Raw genomic sequence first — 17,113 nt, 5'->3', positions numbered from 1 at the left:
CCTCATACTCACTTGGCTCCGCTCCGTACATCCAGTACACATATGGCTCCACTCCGTACACGCGCCGCGGCTCCGCTCTGTACACCAAGTACACACACGACTCTGCTCCGTACACCTCGCACACGCACAGCTCCGCACACCTGCGGCTTCGCTCCGTACACCTCGTACACGCGCGACTCTGCTCCGTACGGCCCGTACACATGCGGCTCCGCTTCGTATACCACATACAAGCGCGGTTCCACTCCGTACACCTCGTAAACATGCGGCTCCGCTCCATACACCTCGTACACACAGGGCTCCGCTCCATACACTTCGTACACACAGGGCTCCGCTCCATACACCTCGTACACACACGGCTCTGCTCGATACACCTCGTACACACACGGCTCCATTCCATACACCTCGTACACACACGGCTCTGCTCCGTACATCTCGTACACACACAGCTCTACTACATCCACACTATAAACCCCTCCTGACCCCACACGGAAACTTTACCTCATCCAGCACCATGACAACCAGCACAGCAGAGTCCTGCAGAGTGCAGACAGACAGGACGGAGGCCCCTGATCATGTGACCCCTGACTCCTCCCCTCTTACAGGTCCTGTGCGCACAGAACACACAGACCAGCCACATTATTGCAGGCTGCGGTGGGTCTATCTGGGAGGGCAAGGATCATGGGGTCGGTGCATGGGGGGGGCGTGTCGGCTCAGTGCAATGCGGGAAAAATAGCGCCCCTGGCAGGACGTTTGGGGGTTATGGTGCAAGTACAGACTTGCAAGCTGATTTCAAAAGACTGGCATAGGCCACGACAACGGTGCACCAAAGCGCCCTCATTTGCATTTTAAATAAAAGTAGATTTTCCTGCAATTATTAAAGACGCGTAGAAGTATATTTTTCCTCTAAACCTGTGTAAATGTTAGTGTAGTGCAATGTCTGTGTGATAATATACTCAGCGAAAGCCGTTTTCTCATGTACCTGACTCCAGAATGACTTCACATCCACAGCCCGGCTCTGCAGACTTCCATCTTCTCTGGTCTTCTGCTGCACATCCAGAGATGGTGTCCTAAAAAAAACCATTGTGATTATAATGTTCCTGAATAAAAACAACCACCTATGCTGTGCCTTAAATAAGCCCTGTACCATGACCCTGAAAAAATTAATTGCTGTGCTCACTGCAAAAAATATTACCCCACACTGTCCCTCTTATGGTACATGGCCTCCACGCTATCCTCTCCTATAAAATATTCCCATAAAACTATCTCCCCTTTTATACTATGACCACCATACTGTCCACCACACTGCCTCCCTTATAAATTATACCCACTCACCACACATTCCTCAGCTATGAACTATGATCTCCACACTCTAGTCACATCATGCTGCTCCCGCTTCACAATATCCCAGTCATGCTGTCCCCACTCGATAATGAGCCCTCCAAGCTGCCCTTTCCTATCCTGAATCCCCTAAGAGGTTCTGAGATAAGAAGAGGCTGCTCACACTGCTGTGTACCCTGCATAACTGATCTAATACTGGAGATACCAGAGGTGCCGAGATAAGAAGATGCCACTCACATTGCTGTGTGCCCTGCCTAATTGATCTAATATTGGAGATACCAGAGGTGCTGAGATAAGACACCATTCACACTGCTGTGTGCCCTGCCTAACTGATCTAATATTGAAGATACCAGAGGTGTTGAGATTAGAAGACGCTACTCACACTGCTGTGTGCACTGACTTTCTGATCTAATAGTGGAGATACCAGGGGTGCGGAGATAAGAAGACACCGCTCACACCGCTGTGTGCCCTGCCTAACTGATCTAATACTGGAGATACTGCTCACACTGCTGTGTGCCCTGCCTAACTGATCTAATACTTGAAATACCAGAGCTGCTGGGATAAGAAGACACCTCTCATACTGCTGTGTGCTCTGCCTAACTGACCTACTACTGGAGATACCAGAGCTGCTGAGACAAGAAGATGCCACTCACACTGCTGTGTGCACTGCCCTAACTGATCTAATACTGGAGATACCAGAGGTGCTGAGACAAGAAAAGGCTGCTCACACTGCTGTGTGCACTGATTTTTTGATCTAATAGTGGAGGTACCAGAGGTGCTGAGATAAGAAGACGCCACTCACATTGCTGTGTGCCCTGCCTAATTGATTTAATATTGGAGATACCAGAGGTGCTGAGATAAGAAGACACCATTCACACTGCTGTGTGCCCTGCCTAACTGATCTAACATTGAAGATACCAGAGGTGTTGAGATAAGAAGACGCCGCTCACACTGCTGTGCGGCACTGACTTTCTGATCTAATAGTGGAGATATCAGGGGTGCTAAGATAAGAAGATGACACTCACACTGCTATGTGCCTTGCCTAACTGATCTAAAGGCCCCGTCACACACAGCGAGATCGCTAGCGAGATCACTGATTTTGTGACGCATCAGTGATCTCGCCAGCTATCTCGCTGTGCGTGGCACGCATCAGCGACCGACCCCCCCCCCCCGCCATTTTTGGATCGTTGTTCTCCCGCTCGCCAGCACGCATCGCGTGTGGCAGCGGGAGAGCAACGATCAGCGAGCTCCCAGTGCTGTAAGCAGACGCTGGGAGCTGTTATCCAAGGTACACAGCGGGTAACTAAGCGACGCGCTCCCTTAGTTACCCGATATTTACCTTGGATACCAGCGTCTTCGCTGGTCCTGATCACTGGTGAAATCTGCCTGTCTGACAGCTCACCAGCGATCATGTAGCGAGGCACCCAGCGATCCAGACAAGTTCGTATCGTTGTCGGGATCGCTGGTGCATCGTTTAGTGTAACGGGACCCTTATACTGGAGATACCAAAGGTGCTGAGATAAGAAGACACCGCTCACACTGCTGTGTGCCCTGCCTAATTGATCTAATACTGGAGATACCACCAAAGGTGATGAGAAGACGATACTCACATGATGTCTGCACTGATTTTCGTGTTCAGTGCCAGGTGTGGCTAATGCATTATGCACTACAATAAAGGTCGGTGTTCACCACCACAGGACTAAAGGCCCCGTCACACTAAATGATGCACCAGCGATCCCGACAATGATACGACCTTGTCAGAATCGCTGGTATCTAAGGTAAATATCGGTGTCATGGTATGCCTAGGTTACTTTAGGCAAAAACCCCGGGACCCCTGCGATGTCCCTCAGACTAGGGGAACCCTGTCTGTCCCTCTACCCAGGGTTTACACTGAAGGTGTGCCTGCCTGAGCCTCCACCCTGTCCCTGTCTCCTGTCCAGCCCTAAGCTGAACCCACCACCCTCCACCCAGTGAGGGGACCAGACACCAGACCCCACAAATACGTATGAACAGGGGTAAAAGAAACACCACACAGTTAATACACAAGGGAATACAATAATGTGCAAGGGCAACCAAATATATATATAACAGATTGGAGAAAGAACCATTGAGGAATATACTGCACCAGATATCAGACGCTCCAACACCACCACTGCTGACTGGTATTGCTAGCACTAGGCTAAAGCTATAGTCGGCGACGCCCATAGTCAGGACGAACAATTTAAAGACCAAGGGCGTGGCCCAGCCCTCAGCCAGCATGACAACCTGGTTAACCCTATCTCGACTGGAACAGAATACCCAACAGGGTATTACCGCTGTCTGCCGGACACCCTGGTGTGAACAGTGTCCGACATGACAGTACCCCACCTTCTACGAGGGACCACCGGAACCTCACCATGTCGAGGACCTGGCTTGTCCGGATGGCGACGATGGAACATAGTAACCAGTCGATCAGCATGAATGTCAGAGGCCGGCACCCATGTCCTCTCCTCAGGACCATAGCCACGCCAGTGGACCAGGTACTGTAGAGTGCGATGCACAACCCTAGAGTCCACCACTTTGGACACCTCAAATTCCAACACGCCATCCACCAAGACGGGAGGTGGTGGCCCGGGGGAACCATCCACCAAACCCACGACCTTCTTTAGCAATGCTTTGTGAAATACATTATGAATCTTATACACAGCCGGCAACTCCAAACGAAATGCCACGGGGTTGATCACTGCGGAGATTCTAAATGGGCCAATGAACCTGGGACCCAACTTAAGTGATGGTATCTTGAGCTTAATGTTCCTAGTAGATAACCACACCCAATCACCCACACACAGGTCCGGACCTGGCACACGTCTGCAGTCAGCCACCCGTTTGTACCTGGAACCCACCTTCAACAAGCGCTGCTTGACTCTCCTCCAAACAAACGACAATTGAGCTCCCAACTGGTCCTCCTCAGGGACGCCAACTGAGCACCCCTGACGCAAGGTGCAAAATTGAGGATGTTGAACATACACACAAAAAAAAGGAGATTCCCCAGACGATTCCTGGCAATGGTTGTTTATTGCGAATTCTGCCAGAGGAAGAAACGCTGACCACTCTTCCTGATTGTCGGAAATAAAGCAGCGCAAGTATTGCTCCAGGTTTTGGTTCATCCGCTCAGTCTGTCCATTCTACTGAGGGTGGAAAGCCGATGAATGAGATAATTTGATTCCAAGGCGAGAACAAAAAGCTCTCCAAAACTTTGCCACAAACTGCGTACCTCGATCAGACACAATGTCAGATGGGGGACACCATGAAGTCTGACCACCTCGCGAATAAATATCTGAGCAAGAGTCTTAGCATTGGGCAAAGACGGTAAAGCAACGAAATGTGACATTTTGGAGAACCTATCAACAATTACCAAAATGACCGAGTTCCCTGCCGAGGCGGGCAAGTCAGTAATAAAATCCATGGAAATCTCAGTCCATGGCTTACTGGGCACCCCGAGAGGCTGCAAGCTACCAGCGGGACGGGAACGAGGAGTCTTGGCCCGTGCGCACGTGGTACAGGCAGCCACATATGAGGCCACATCCTGCCGGATTTTAGGCCACCAAAAACGACGCGATACCAGTTCCAGAGTGCTCTTAACCCCTGGATGACCTGCCAGTACCGTGTCGTGATGTTCGCCCAACACTCTAGAGCGTAGATGTAGCGGCACAAAAGATTTATTAGCAGGCAACCCCGGCGGTACCACCTCCTGAGCCTCCGCAATCTCTGCCTCAATCTCTGTCGTGATGGCAGATACCACCACACCCCTTTGGAGAATAGGCACCGGCTCTTCACATAACTCTCCACCAGGAAAACACCTGGATAAAGCGTCTGCCTTAACATTCTTCGACCCAGGTCGATAGGTAACAATGAAGTTGAACCGGGTGAAGAATAATGCCCAGCGAGCCTGTCTGGAGGACAGGCGCTTAGCAGATTCTAAATAAAGCAAATTCTTATGGTCGGTTATCACAGTAATCTGATGAACAGCCCCCTCCAAGAAGTGTCGCCACTCCTCAAATGCCAATTTGATGGCCAATAGTTCCCTGTTGCCAATATCATAATTACGCTCCGCAGGCGACAGCTTCTTGGAGAAGAAGGCACACGGATGCAACTTGGCCCAAGAAGGGCCCTGAGACAGTACAGCCCCCACTCCAACCTCCGACGCATCCACCTCCACGACAAACGGTAAGGAGACATCGGGCTGCACCAGAATGGGCGCTGAGGCAAAACTATTCTTGAGGAATTCAAACGCCTGTACCACAGGCTCAGACCAGTCAGAAAAGTCGGTACCCTTCTTAGGCCGGTTTCACACTAGCGCATTTTCAACGCGCGCACGGCCGGGGGTAGCTCCGCCCCCGATCCGGCTCTCTGCCCGGCGTGCCCGCCCCTTCCTTGTAGCGCCGCCTCCTAGCGGACAGCGGCGCCTGCGATCGGCGCACCCTATCTTTAGCATAGGGTGCGCCGATCGTGCGCAGGCCGTGCGCTAGTTGCGCTTTGACCTGCGCTGCGCACTTATGACGGTGCGCCGTGCGCGCCAAAATCCGAAAAGTTCGATTTTGGCGCGCACGGCGCACCGTCAAAAGTGCGCAGCGCAGGTCAAAGCGCAACTAGCGCACGGCCTGCGCACGATCGGCGCACCCTATGCTAAAGATAGGGTGCTCCGATCGCAGGTGCCGCTGTCCGCTAGGAGGCGGCGCTACAAGGAAGGGGCGGGCACGCCGGGCAGAGAGCCGGATCGGGGGCGGAGCTACCCCCGGCCGTGCGCGCGTTGAAAATGCGCTAGTGTGAAACCGGCCTTAGTCATGTCAGTCAGTGGTTTGGCAATCATAAAGAAGTTCTTAATAAATTTCCTATAGTAATTGGAGAAGCCAAGAAATCGCTGAAGCGCCTTAAGATTATCAGGCCGATCCCAATGTAGTACCGCCTGCACCTTTGCGGTGTCCATCTTAAAACCTGAGGCGGAGATTATATAACCCAAGAACGGTAGCTCCTGTACGAAAAACACACATTTTTCAAGCTTGACATAGAGCCTGTTCTCTCTGAGCAACTGCAGAACCTGTCTAACATGCTCTATATGTGTATCATGGTCGCGAGAGAAAATGAGGATGTCGTCAAGATAAATTATAACGAACCTCCCCAACAACTGAGAGAAGACATCATTAATGAAGTGTTGAAAGACCGCCGGTGCCATAGTCAACCCAAACGGCATTACCAAACTCTCAAAGTGACCCTCAGGGGTATTGAACGCTGTCTTCCACTCATCCACTGACGGACTCTTATAAGATTGTACGCCCCCCTGAGGTCCAGTTTGGAGAACCACCTGGCACCAACCACTTGGTTGAATAAATCGGGTATAAGTGGCATAGGGTAAGGATCACGGACCGTAATCTGGTTGAGTTCTCTGAAATCCAGACACGGGCGTAAACCGCCATCCTTCTTTTTAACAAAGAAGAAGCCAGCAGCCAGAGGAGAAGAGGAAGGTCTAATATGACCCTTGCTCAGGCTATCCGCAATGTATTCCTTGAGAGCTAGCCTCTCGGGACCTGAGATATTAAACATTCTAGCTTTGGGTAACTTGGCCCCTGGTTTCAACCTAATAGCACAGTCATAGGGGCGATGCGGTGGTAGTTCCGAACAACCCTTCTCAGAAAATACATCCGCATAATCCAGCAACGGCTCCGGGATACTGGGGGTCAAAGCGGAAATACATGTAGCCAGGCACCTCTCCTGACACTCCCTGCTCCACTGAATTATGTCCTGGGTCTTCCAATCAATAACAGGATTATGCATTGACAACCATTGAAAGCCCAGAACCATCTGAGCCGGTAAGTTGCTAAGCACCTTACAAGTTACCCGCTCTGAGTGTAATACTCCGATGTGGAGTTGTATATCCAACACACACTCTGTGATCTCCCCTTGAGACAACGGGGAAGCATTAATGGTAACCACCCGGATGGGGTTCGGCAATTTCTCCACCGGAAATCCCGCTGTATGCGCGAACCTCTCATCAATGAGATTGGCAGCTGAGCCACTATCAATAAATACTGTAATAGAGAGCATTTGCCCCCCAAGTACCACCCTAGCAGGGAGCATACACTGGGAAACCATGACGGAGGATAAACAAAGGCTCAGACTAGACTCCTCCAAACCCTCTGAGCCTATCAGTTTTCCGCCGGCGCGCCCTTCTTAGGTACCAGGGGGCAAGCGTTAATAAAATGTCCTCCTTTGCCACAAAAAAAACAGAGCCCCTGCCTTCTGTGCCAAGGACGTTTAGGCTTGTTACTCGGTGACTGTGCTATACCAGCGATCTGCATGGGTTCCACGGATTCACCCGCGGCAACCTCACCGACCACTCCCCCACCCCCCGGAGGCAACGAAAAAAGCGCCCCCTGACGGAGACGTCGGTCTATGCGTACTACAAGTGCCATCGCAGCCTCCAGAGAGGCGGGAGTCTCGTACATTAGGAGAGTCTGTTTAACCCTTCCAGAAACCCCATGCAAAAATTGACTTCTAAGCGCAGGGTCATTCCACTGCGTGTCCACCGCCCAGCGCCAGAATTCCGTGCAGTAATCCTCAGCTGGTCGATCACCCTGTAGCAGTGAGCGTATCTTAGACTCTGCTAAGTTTAATCTATCCGGATCGTCATAGATCAAACCCAGAGCAGAGAAAAAAAAAATCTACAGATTCAAATGCCGGTGAGTCTGAAGGGAGTGAAAAGGCCCAGGCCTGTGGGTCACCACTCAGCAAAGAAATCACCAAGCCCACGCATTGAGCCTCATTACCTGAGGAATGTGGACGCATACGGAAATACAATTTGCATGATTCACGAAACACCGTGAACTTACCACGATCACCAGCAAATCGTTCAGGAAGGGGAAACTTGGGCTCAGCTGCCCTGGCTGCAGCCTCAGCAGGTACTGCAGGAGCTGACAGACCTTGTTGCTGGACCGCCCCCCTGAGTTCAGTGACCTGTATGGATAGAGCCTCCAGCTGCTTGGTTAGGGAAAGTATAGGATCCATAGTAAGTAACCCCTATATTCCCTAGCTATACCTTTTTTTTTTTTTTTTTTCACTTTATTATTTGGGCCGACTATAATGTCATGGTATGCCTAGGTTACTTTAGGCAAAAACCCTGGGACCCCTGCGATGTCCCTCAGACTAGGGGAACCCTGTCTGTCCCTCTACCCAGGGTTTACACTGAAGGTGTGCCTGCCTGAGCCTCCACCCTGTCCCTGTCTCCTGTCCAGCCCTAAGCTGAACCCACCACCCTCCACCCAGTGAGGGGACCAGACACCAGACCCCACAAATACGTATGAACAGGGGTAAAAGAAACACCACACAGTTAATACACAAGGGAATACAATAATGTGCAAGGGCAACCAAATATATATATAACAGATTGGAGAAAGAACCATTGAGGAATATACTGCACCAGATATCAGACGCTCCAACACCACCACTGCTGACTGGTATTGCTAGCACTAGGCTAAAGCTATAGTCGGCGACGCCCATAGTCAGGACGAACAATTTAAAGACCAAGGGCGTGGCCCAGCCCTCAGCCAGCATGACAACCTGGTTAACCCTATCTCGACTGGAACAGAATACCCAACAGGGTATTACCGCTGTCTGCCGGACACCCTGGTGTGAACAGTGTCCGACATGACAATCGGGTAACTAAGTGATGCGCGCGCTTAGTTACCCGATATTTACCTTAGATACTAGCTCCCAGCGTTAGCTTACAGTGCTGGGAGCTCGCTGATCGTCGGTCTCCCGCTGCCACACACAGCGATGCATGCTGGCCAGCGGGAGACCAACGATCAAAAAAATGGCCCAGGACATTGCTGCACGATCAGCGATACCCGGCGGGGGGCCGGTCGCTGATTCGTGCCACACACAGCGAGATCGCTGTTGCGCCACAAAATCAGCGATCTCGTTAGCGATCTCGCTGTGTGTGATGGGGCCTTAAGGTTAGGATTCCTGCTGGCTGAGGGCACTGAGGATCAGTAGAGATCGTCCTTTGCTTAGATGATAAAAGAGGATGGGGCAACTGGTTTATTACCAGCCATACCATTCCTGGGTTATTTTCCCAGGCAACCTGTGCTTGTACACGAACGCCTGGAAACCTAGTGCCATCACAAGTAAGTTTCAAAATTATTTGCAAACAAGAGTTTTAGTATAACGTTTCAGCTACAAGACTAGTCATGCTCAATCATGAAAAAGTGCACATACTGTATTTATACCAAATAATGACGAGTATACTCGTTATTCGAGATTTCCGAGCATACTCGGGTGTTCTCCGAGTAGTTTGGGCATGCTCGGAGATTTAGTTTGTGTTGCTGCAGTGCATGATTTGCGGCTGCTATACAGCCTAAATACATGTGGGATTGCCTGTTTGTTAGGAAATCCCCTCATGTATTCAGGCTGTCTAGTAGTCGCCAATCATGCAGCTGTGGCGACACAAATTATATATCCGAGCACGTCCCAAATACTCAGAGAACACCCGAGTATGCTCAGCGTAGACAGTCGGAAAAATATAATCCAAAATGTTACAGTTGTGGCCATAAGTATTGACACCCCTGCAATTCTGTCAGATAATACTCAGTTTCTTCCTGAAAATGATTGCAAACACAAATTCTTTGGTATTATTATCTTCATTTAATTTGTCTTAAATGAAAAGACACAAAAAGAATTGTCCTAAAGCCAAATTGGATATAATTCCACACCATAAAAAGAGGGTGGACAAAAGTATTGGCACTGTTCGAAAAATCATGTGATGCTTCTCTAGTTTGTGTAATTAACAGCACCTGTAACTTACCTGTGGCACCTAACAGGTGTTGGCAATAACTAAATCACACTTGCAGCCGGTTGACATGGATTAAAGTTGACTCAACCTCTGTCCTGTGTCCTTGTGTGTACCACATTGAGCATGGAGAATAGAAAGAAGACCAAAGAACTGTCTGAGGACTTGAGAAACCAAATTGTGAGGGAGCATGAGCAATCTCAAGGCTACAAGTCCATCTCCAAAGACCTGAATGTTTCTGTGTCTACCATGCGCAGTGTCATCAAGAAGTTTAAAGCCCATGGCACTGTGGCTAACTTCCCTAGATGTGGACGGAAAAGAAAAATTGACAAGAGATTTCAACGCAAGATTGTGCGGATGTTGGATAAAGAACCTCGACTAACATCCAAACAAGTTCAAGCTGCCCTGCAGTCCGAGGGTACAACAGTGTCAACCCGTACTATCCGTCGGCGTCTGAATGAAAATGGACTGTATGGTAGGAGACCCAGGAAGATCCCATTTCTTACCCCGAGACATAAAAAAGCCAGGCTGGAGTTTGCCAAAACTTACCTGAAAAAGCCTAAAACGTTTTGGAAGAATGCTCTCTGGTCAGATGAGACAAAAGTAGAGCTTTTTGGGCAAAGGCATCAACATAGAGTTTACAGGAGAAAAAAAAAGGCATTCAAAGAAAAGAACACGGTCCCTACAGTCAAACATGGTGGAGGTTCCCTGATGTTTTGGGGTTGCTTTGCTGCCTCTGGCACTGGACTGCTTGACCGTGTGCATGGAATTATGAAGTCTGAAGACTACCAACAAATTTTGCAGAATAATGTAGGGCCCAGTGTGAGAAAGCTGGGTTCTCCCTCAGAGGTCATGGGTCTTCCAGCAGGACAATGACCCAAAACACACTTCAAAAAGCACTAGAAAATCGTTTGAGAGAAAGCACTGGAGACTTCAAAGGTGGCCAGCAATGAGTCCAGACCTGAATCCCATAGAACACCTGTGGAGAGATCTAAAAATGGCAGTTTGGAGAAGGCACCCTTCAAATATCAGGGACCTGGAGCAGTTTGCCAAAGAAGAATGGTCTAAAATTCCAGCAGAGCATTGTAAGAAACTCATTGATGGTTACCGGAAGCGGTTGGTTGCAGTTATTTTGGCTAAAGGTTGTGCAACCAAATATTAGGCTGAGGGTGTCAATACTTTTGTCTGGCCCATTTTTGGAGTTTTGTGTGAAATGATCAATGTTTTTCTTCATTCTCTTTTGTGTTTTTTCATTTAAGACAAATTAAATGAAGATAATAATACAAAAGAATTTGTGTTTGCAATCATTTTCAGGAAGAAACTGAGTATTATCTGACAGAATTGCAGGGGTGTCAATACTTTTGGCCACAACTGTATATAAAATGTTCCTAAGAAGAGCTTCAAATCAATCCACAAAAAAAGCCCCCACGTAGGTGCGGCACCTGTCATTGGAAATATAGGGGGCTTCCACGTTACTGGTAGCACAAAGGCTCTTGGAAAGCGAAGTAGCTACTCGCCCCCCCAAAAGAAATTCACCAAATTCTGCGCTCCCAAATCCAATTGCCTCCCTCCCTCCTGTGCCCCAATGTGGCTAAACAACATTTAGCTTCTAATGTTTGGCATTCCTGTAGCTATGAGAGCCCGCCTAATTTACGGGTGCGTGTGTGGCACCCCTGAGGGTCCAGTCGCCACAGAGGTACTGCACCTCAGCCAGAGGTGTGGTACTTTGCTCTCAGGTAACGAGGGGGAACTGCCCAGGACCCACACACTAGCATCCAACACTAGACCTCTCCAGGCCAGGCATGGACTAGATAGAGGGTGTGGGGGAGGAGGTGGAGAAGTGGCAGAGCTTTGGTGTTAGGAGTTGGGTTCCTGTCGCTGCACAGCAGGAATCCCGAGCCTTGCCTTCGTCGGTCTCCCATTCTTCTCTGGCCGCAGAGGAGGCTGCTCAGCAGACTCGTCGATAGCAGCGCTCTGCTCAAACCAGCACTGTGGGTTTGGTTGCTGCTGCCGCCAACTCTGGTCCAGCTATAGCAACGCATGCTGGTCAGCAGCGAGCTACTCCAGGGACTAAGTCCTCCTTTCGGTCCACTGAGCATGCCTGTGGGACGATCTCTCATTGGAGATCAGAGGTCACATGCTCAGGTCCTTCTCCAGCTCGGATTGGACTGTCAGGAAGGTCCCAGAAATACGCTGCTATAAAAGGTTCGCAGGCCGCTGGGCCATGTGCTAAGATAGACTTTTGTTGAGACTTGTGTGAGTGATGATGAATGCATGAAACTGGTGACTGACTCATTAAATAACCCCTCCCTTTGATACGTATGTGTTAGTTTAGCTTGAGTCAGCGCCTCATGGTGGCAAAGCATGTGCCACAGTGCTCCAGTCTAAGGCTAGTTTCACACTAGCGTTTTTGAGCACAGCGACGGCCTGCGCATGGCCGCCGCTAAGCCCCGCCCCCTGACACGCCTCCGCCGGTAGCTCCGCCTACTGGCGCATGACGCGTCCTGCGTGCCCTATCTTTATCACTGGGGTGCAGGCCGTGCGCAGTATGCGTTTGGCGGCGTATGCGCCTTTTTGACGGTGCGCTGGAGCAACCAAACTGCAGCAGGTTGCGTTTGGCGCAGGTCAGCGCACCATCAAAAAGGCGCATGCGCCGCCAAACGCATACTTCGCACGGCCTGCGCCCCCAGTGATAAAGATAGGGGACGCAGGACGCATGCAGCGTCGTGCGCCGGTAGGCAGAGCTACCGGCGGAGGCGCGGCAGGGGGCGGGGCTTAGCGGCGGCCGTGCGCAGGCCGTCGCTGCGCTCAAAAACGCTAGTGTGAAACTAGCCTAAGCACAAAGGTTAGCCCCATAGTACTGTCATATCTCCCGTACCTCTGGGCGGTGCAAGTCTATCCGCTGCACCTTGTGACAGCTAACAGGGCACAGCATTTTCCTAGCGTCACTCTTTAGTGCCACTGCAGCGGCTCCGTGCGCAAGTGGGTCTAGAAGGACTCGGACTCCATGCCTCTGGGCAGAGTTCTGTGCCACATCGATTGCGCTCACATTATATTAATGCGACCTTGTGAAGTAACAGGGTTGGCCTCGTACACTCCGGGTGAGGTAACTCGAGCGTGCTACTATCCGCCATTGTCTAGCAGCAGGTTACATCTCTGCACGGTGGACCCCAGGCAGCGAATGCACCTCTTAACATCATAATTATTTGGTGAGTTCCGCTAGCCTTTAACATTGGGTGAGTGGTCTGAGAGATCAAGAGTGAGTTAGAGGGAGTTGGTGCTGGGGATTGGAGCAGTTAGGAGCTCGTCCCGAGACCAGACAGTTCTGGTTTGCGAGTGCCAAGACCCACTCGAGCCCCTGAGATGAGATGCCAGAACAGCAGAATCCCCCCACAAGTGTCCCTATTTTACAAAGTACACCTCTTGATTAATCTAGGGTTGCAGTGATCATATTGACACCATACTGAGACCATGGCCACAGCTCCTGCACTGGTCCCAAGGCCACAGCTCCCGCCCTGGTCCCAAGGCCACAGCTCCCGCCCTGGTCCCAAGGCCACAGCTCCCGCCCTGGTCCCAAGGCCACAGCTCCCGCCCTGGTCCCAAGGCCACAGCTCCCGCCCTGGTCCCAAGGCCACAGCTCCCGCCCTGGTCCCAAGGCCACAGCTCCTGCACTGGTCCCAAGGCCACAGCTCCCGCCCTGGTCCCAAGGCCACAGCTCCTGCACTGGTCCCAAGGCCACAGTTCCTGGCTGCACTCATTATACTTCCACAGCTCCTGCACTGATTACACTGCCACAGCTCCTGCACTAATTACACGGCTCCTGCACTGACTAAACTGCCACAGCTGGTGCACTGATTACTCTTCCACAGCTCCTGCACTGATTACACGGCCACAGCTCCTGCACTGATTACACGGCCACAGCTCCTGCACTGATTACACGGCCACAGCTCCTGCACTGATTACACGGCCACAGCTCCTGCACTGATTACACGGCCACAGCTCCTGCACTGGTCCCAAGGCCACAGTTCCTGGCTGCACTCATTATACTTCCACAGCTCCTGCACTGATTACACTGCCACAGCTCCTGCACTAATTACACGGACACAGCTCCTGCACTGATTACACGGACACAGCTCCTGCACTGATTACACGGCCACAGCTCCTGCACTGGTCCCAAGGCCACAGTTCCTGGCTGCACTCATTATACTTCCACAGCTCCTGCACTGATTACACTGCCACAGCTCCTGCACTGATTACACGGACACAGCTCCTGCACTGATTACACGGACACAGCTCCTGCACTGATTACACGGCCACAGCTCCTGCACTGACTAAACTGCCATAGCTCCTCCTGCACTGATTACACGGCCACAGCTCCTGCACTGATTACACTGCCACAGCTCCTGCACTGATTACACTGACACAGCTCCTGTACTGACTAAACTGCCATAGCTCCTCCTGCACTGATTACACGGCCACAGCTCCTGCACTGATTACACTGCCACAGCTCCTGCACTGATTACACTGCCACAGCTCCTGCACTGATTACACTGACACAGCTCCTGCACTGATTACACGGCCACAGCTCCTGCACTGACTAAACTGCCATAGCTCCTCCTGCACTGATTACACTGCCACAGCTCCTGCACTGATTACACTGCCACAGCTCCTGCACTGATTACACTGCCACAGCTCCTGTACTGATTACACGGCCACAGCTCCTGCACTGACTAAACTGCCATAGCTCCTCCTGCACTGATTACACGGCCACAGCTCCTGCACTGATTACACTGCCACAGCTCCTGCACTGATTACACTGCCACAGCTCCTGCACTGATTACACTGACACAGCTCCTGCACTGATTACACTGACAAAGCTCCTGCACTGATTACACGGCCACAGCTCCTGCACTGATTACACGGCCACAGCTCCTGCACTGACTAAACTGCCATAGCTCCTCCTGCACTGATTACACTGCCTCAGCTCCTGCACTGATTACACTGCCACAGCTCCTGCACTGATTACACTGACACAGCTCCTGTACTGATTACACGGCCACAGCTCCTGCACTGACTAAACTGCCATAGCTCCTCCTGCACTGATTACACGGCCACAGCTCCTGCACTGATTACACTGCCACAGCTCCTGCACTGATTACACTGCCACAGCTCCTGCACTGATTACACTGCCACAGCTCCTGCACTGATTACACTGCCACAGCTCCTGCACTGATTACACTGACACAGCTCCTGCACTGATTACACGGCCACAACTCCTGCACTGATTACACGGCCACAGCTCCTGCACAGATTACACTGCCACAGCTCCTGCACTGATTACACTGCTACAGCTCCTGCACTGATTACACGGCCACAGCTCCTGCACTGACTAAACTGCCATAGCTCCTCCTGCACTGATTACACTGCCACAGCTCCTGCACTGATTACACGGCCACAGCTCCTGCACTGATTACACGGCCACAGCTCCTGCACTGGTCCCACGGCCACAGCTCCTGCACTGATTATACTGCCACAGCTCCTGCACTGGTCCCACGGCCACAGCTCCTGCACTGATTACACTGACACAGCTCCTGCACTGATTACACGGCCACAGCTCCTGCACTGATTACACTGCCACAGCTCCTGCACTGGTCCCACGGCCACAGCTCCTGCACTGATTACACGGCCACAGCTCCTGCACTGATTACACGGCCACAGCTCCTGCACTGACTAAACTGCCACAGCTCCTCCACTCATTATACTTCCACAGCTCCTGCACTGGTTACACTGACACAGCTCCTGCACTGATTATACTTCCACAGCTCCTGCACTGATTACACTGCCACAGCTCCTGCACTGATTACACTGCCACAGCTCCTCCACTCATTATACTTCCACAGCTCCTGCACTGATTACAGGGCCACAGCTCCTGCACTGATTACACTGCCACAGCTCCTGCACTCATTATACTTCCACAGCTCCTGCACTGGTTACACTGACACAGCTCCTGCACTGATTACACTTCCACAGCTCCTGCACTGATTACACTTCCACAGCTCCTGCACTGATTACACTGCCACAGCTCCTGCACTCATTATACTTCCACAGCTCCTGCACTGATTACACTGACACAGCTCCTGCACTGATTACACTTCCACAGCTCCTGCACTGATTACACGGCCACAGCTCCTGCACTGATTACACTTCCACAGCTCCTGCACTGATTACACTGCCACAGCTCCTGCACTCATTATACTTCCACAGCTCCTGCACTGATTACACTGACACAGCTCCTGCACTGATTACACTTCCACAGCTCCTGCCCTGATTACACTGCCACAGCTCCTGCACTGATTACACTGCCACAGCTCCTGCACTCATTGTACTTCCACAGCTCCTGCACTGATTACACTGACACAGCTCCTGCACTGATTACACTGACACAGCTCCTGCACTGATTACACTGCCACAGCTCCTGCACTCATTATACTTCCACAGCTCCTGCACTGATTACACTGCCACAGCTCCTCCACTCATTATACTTCCACAGCTCCTGCACTGATTACTCTTCCACAGCTCCTGCACTGGTTACACTGACACAGCTCCTGCACTGATTACACTGCCACAGCTCCTCCACTCATTATACTTCCACAGCTCCTGCACTGATTACTCTTCCACAGCTCCTGCACTGGTTACACTGACACAGCTCCTGCACTGATTACACTGCCACAGCTCCTGCACTGATTACACTGCCACAGCTCCTCCACTCATTATACTTCCACAGCTCCTGCACTGATTACAGGGCCACAGCTCCTGCACTGATTACACTGCCACAGCTCCTGCACTCATTATACTTCCACAGCTCCTGCACTGGTTACACTGACACAGCTCCTGCACTGATTACACTTCCACAGCTCCTGCACTGATTACACTTCCACAGCTCCTGCACTGATT

The 17,113-nt window shown here is 51.3% G+C and overlaps 1 protein-coding gene across 1 annotated transcript in view; it reads right to left on the bottom strand.

The window, feature by feature from the left end:
* Positions 1-1,096, bottom strand: part of MRPL45 (mitochondrial ribosomal protein L45) — a 103,364-nt gene extending 102,268 nt beyond the window's left edge. The window contains exon 1 of the mRNA XM_073572480.1: positions 980-1,096. Coding sequence (XP_073428581.1) covers positions 980-1,081 — 102 coding nt within the window. The 5' untranslated portion in view covers positions 1,082-1,096. The remainder of the gene's footprint in view (positions 1-979) is intronic.
* Between the last annotated feature and the right edge of the window lie 16,017 nt (positions 1,097-17,113).

Source organism: Dendrobates tinctorius, unplaced genomic scaffold, assembly GCF_039654945.1.
Source record: "Dendrobates tinctorius isolate UK_male_01 unplaced genomic scaffold, ASM3965494v1 ptg000032l, whole genome shotgun sequence".
In the NCBI taxonomy this organism is placed as follows: domain Eukaryota; kingdom Metazoa; phylum Chordata; class Amphibia; order Anura; family Dendrobatidae; genus Dendrobates; species Dendrobates tinctorius.
The sequence above is the reverse complement of the archived record's forward strand: the minus strand, read 5'-3'. Positions and strand labels throughout refer to the sequence as shown.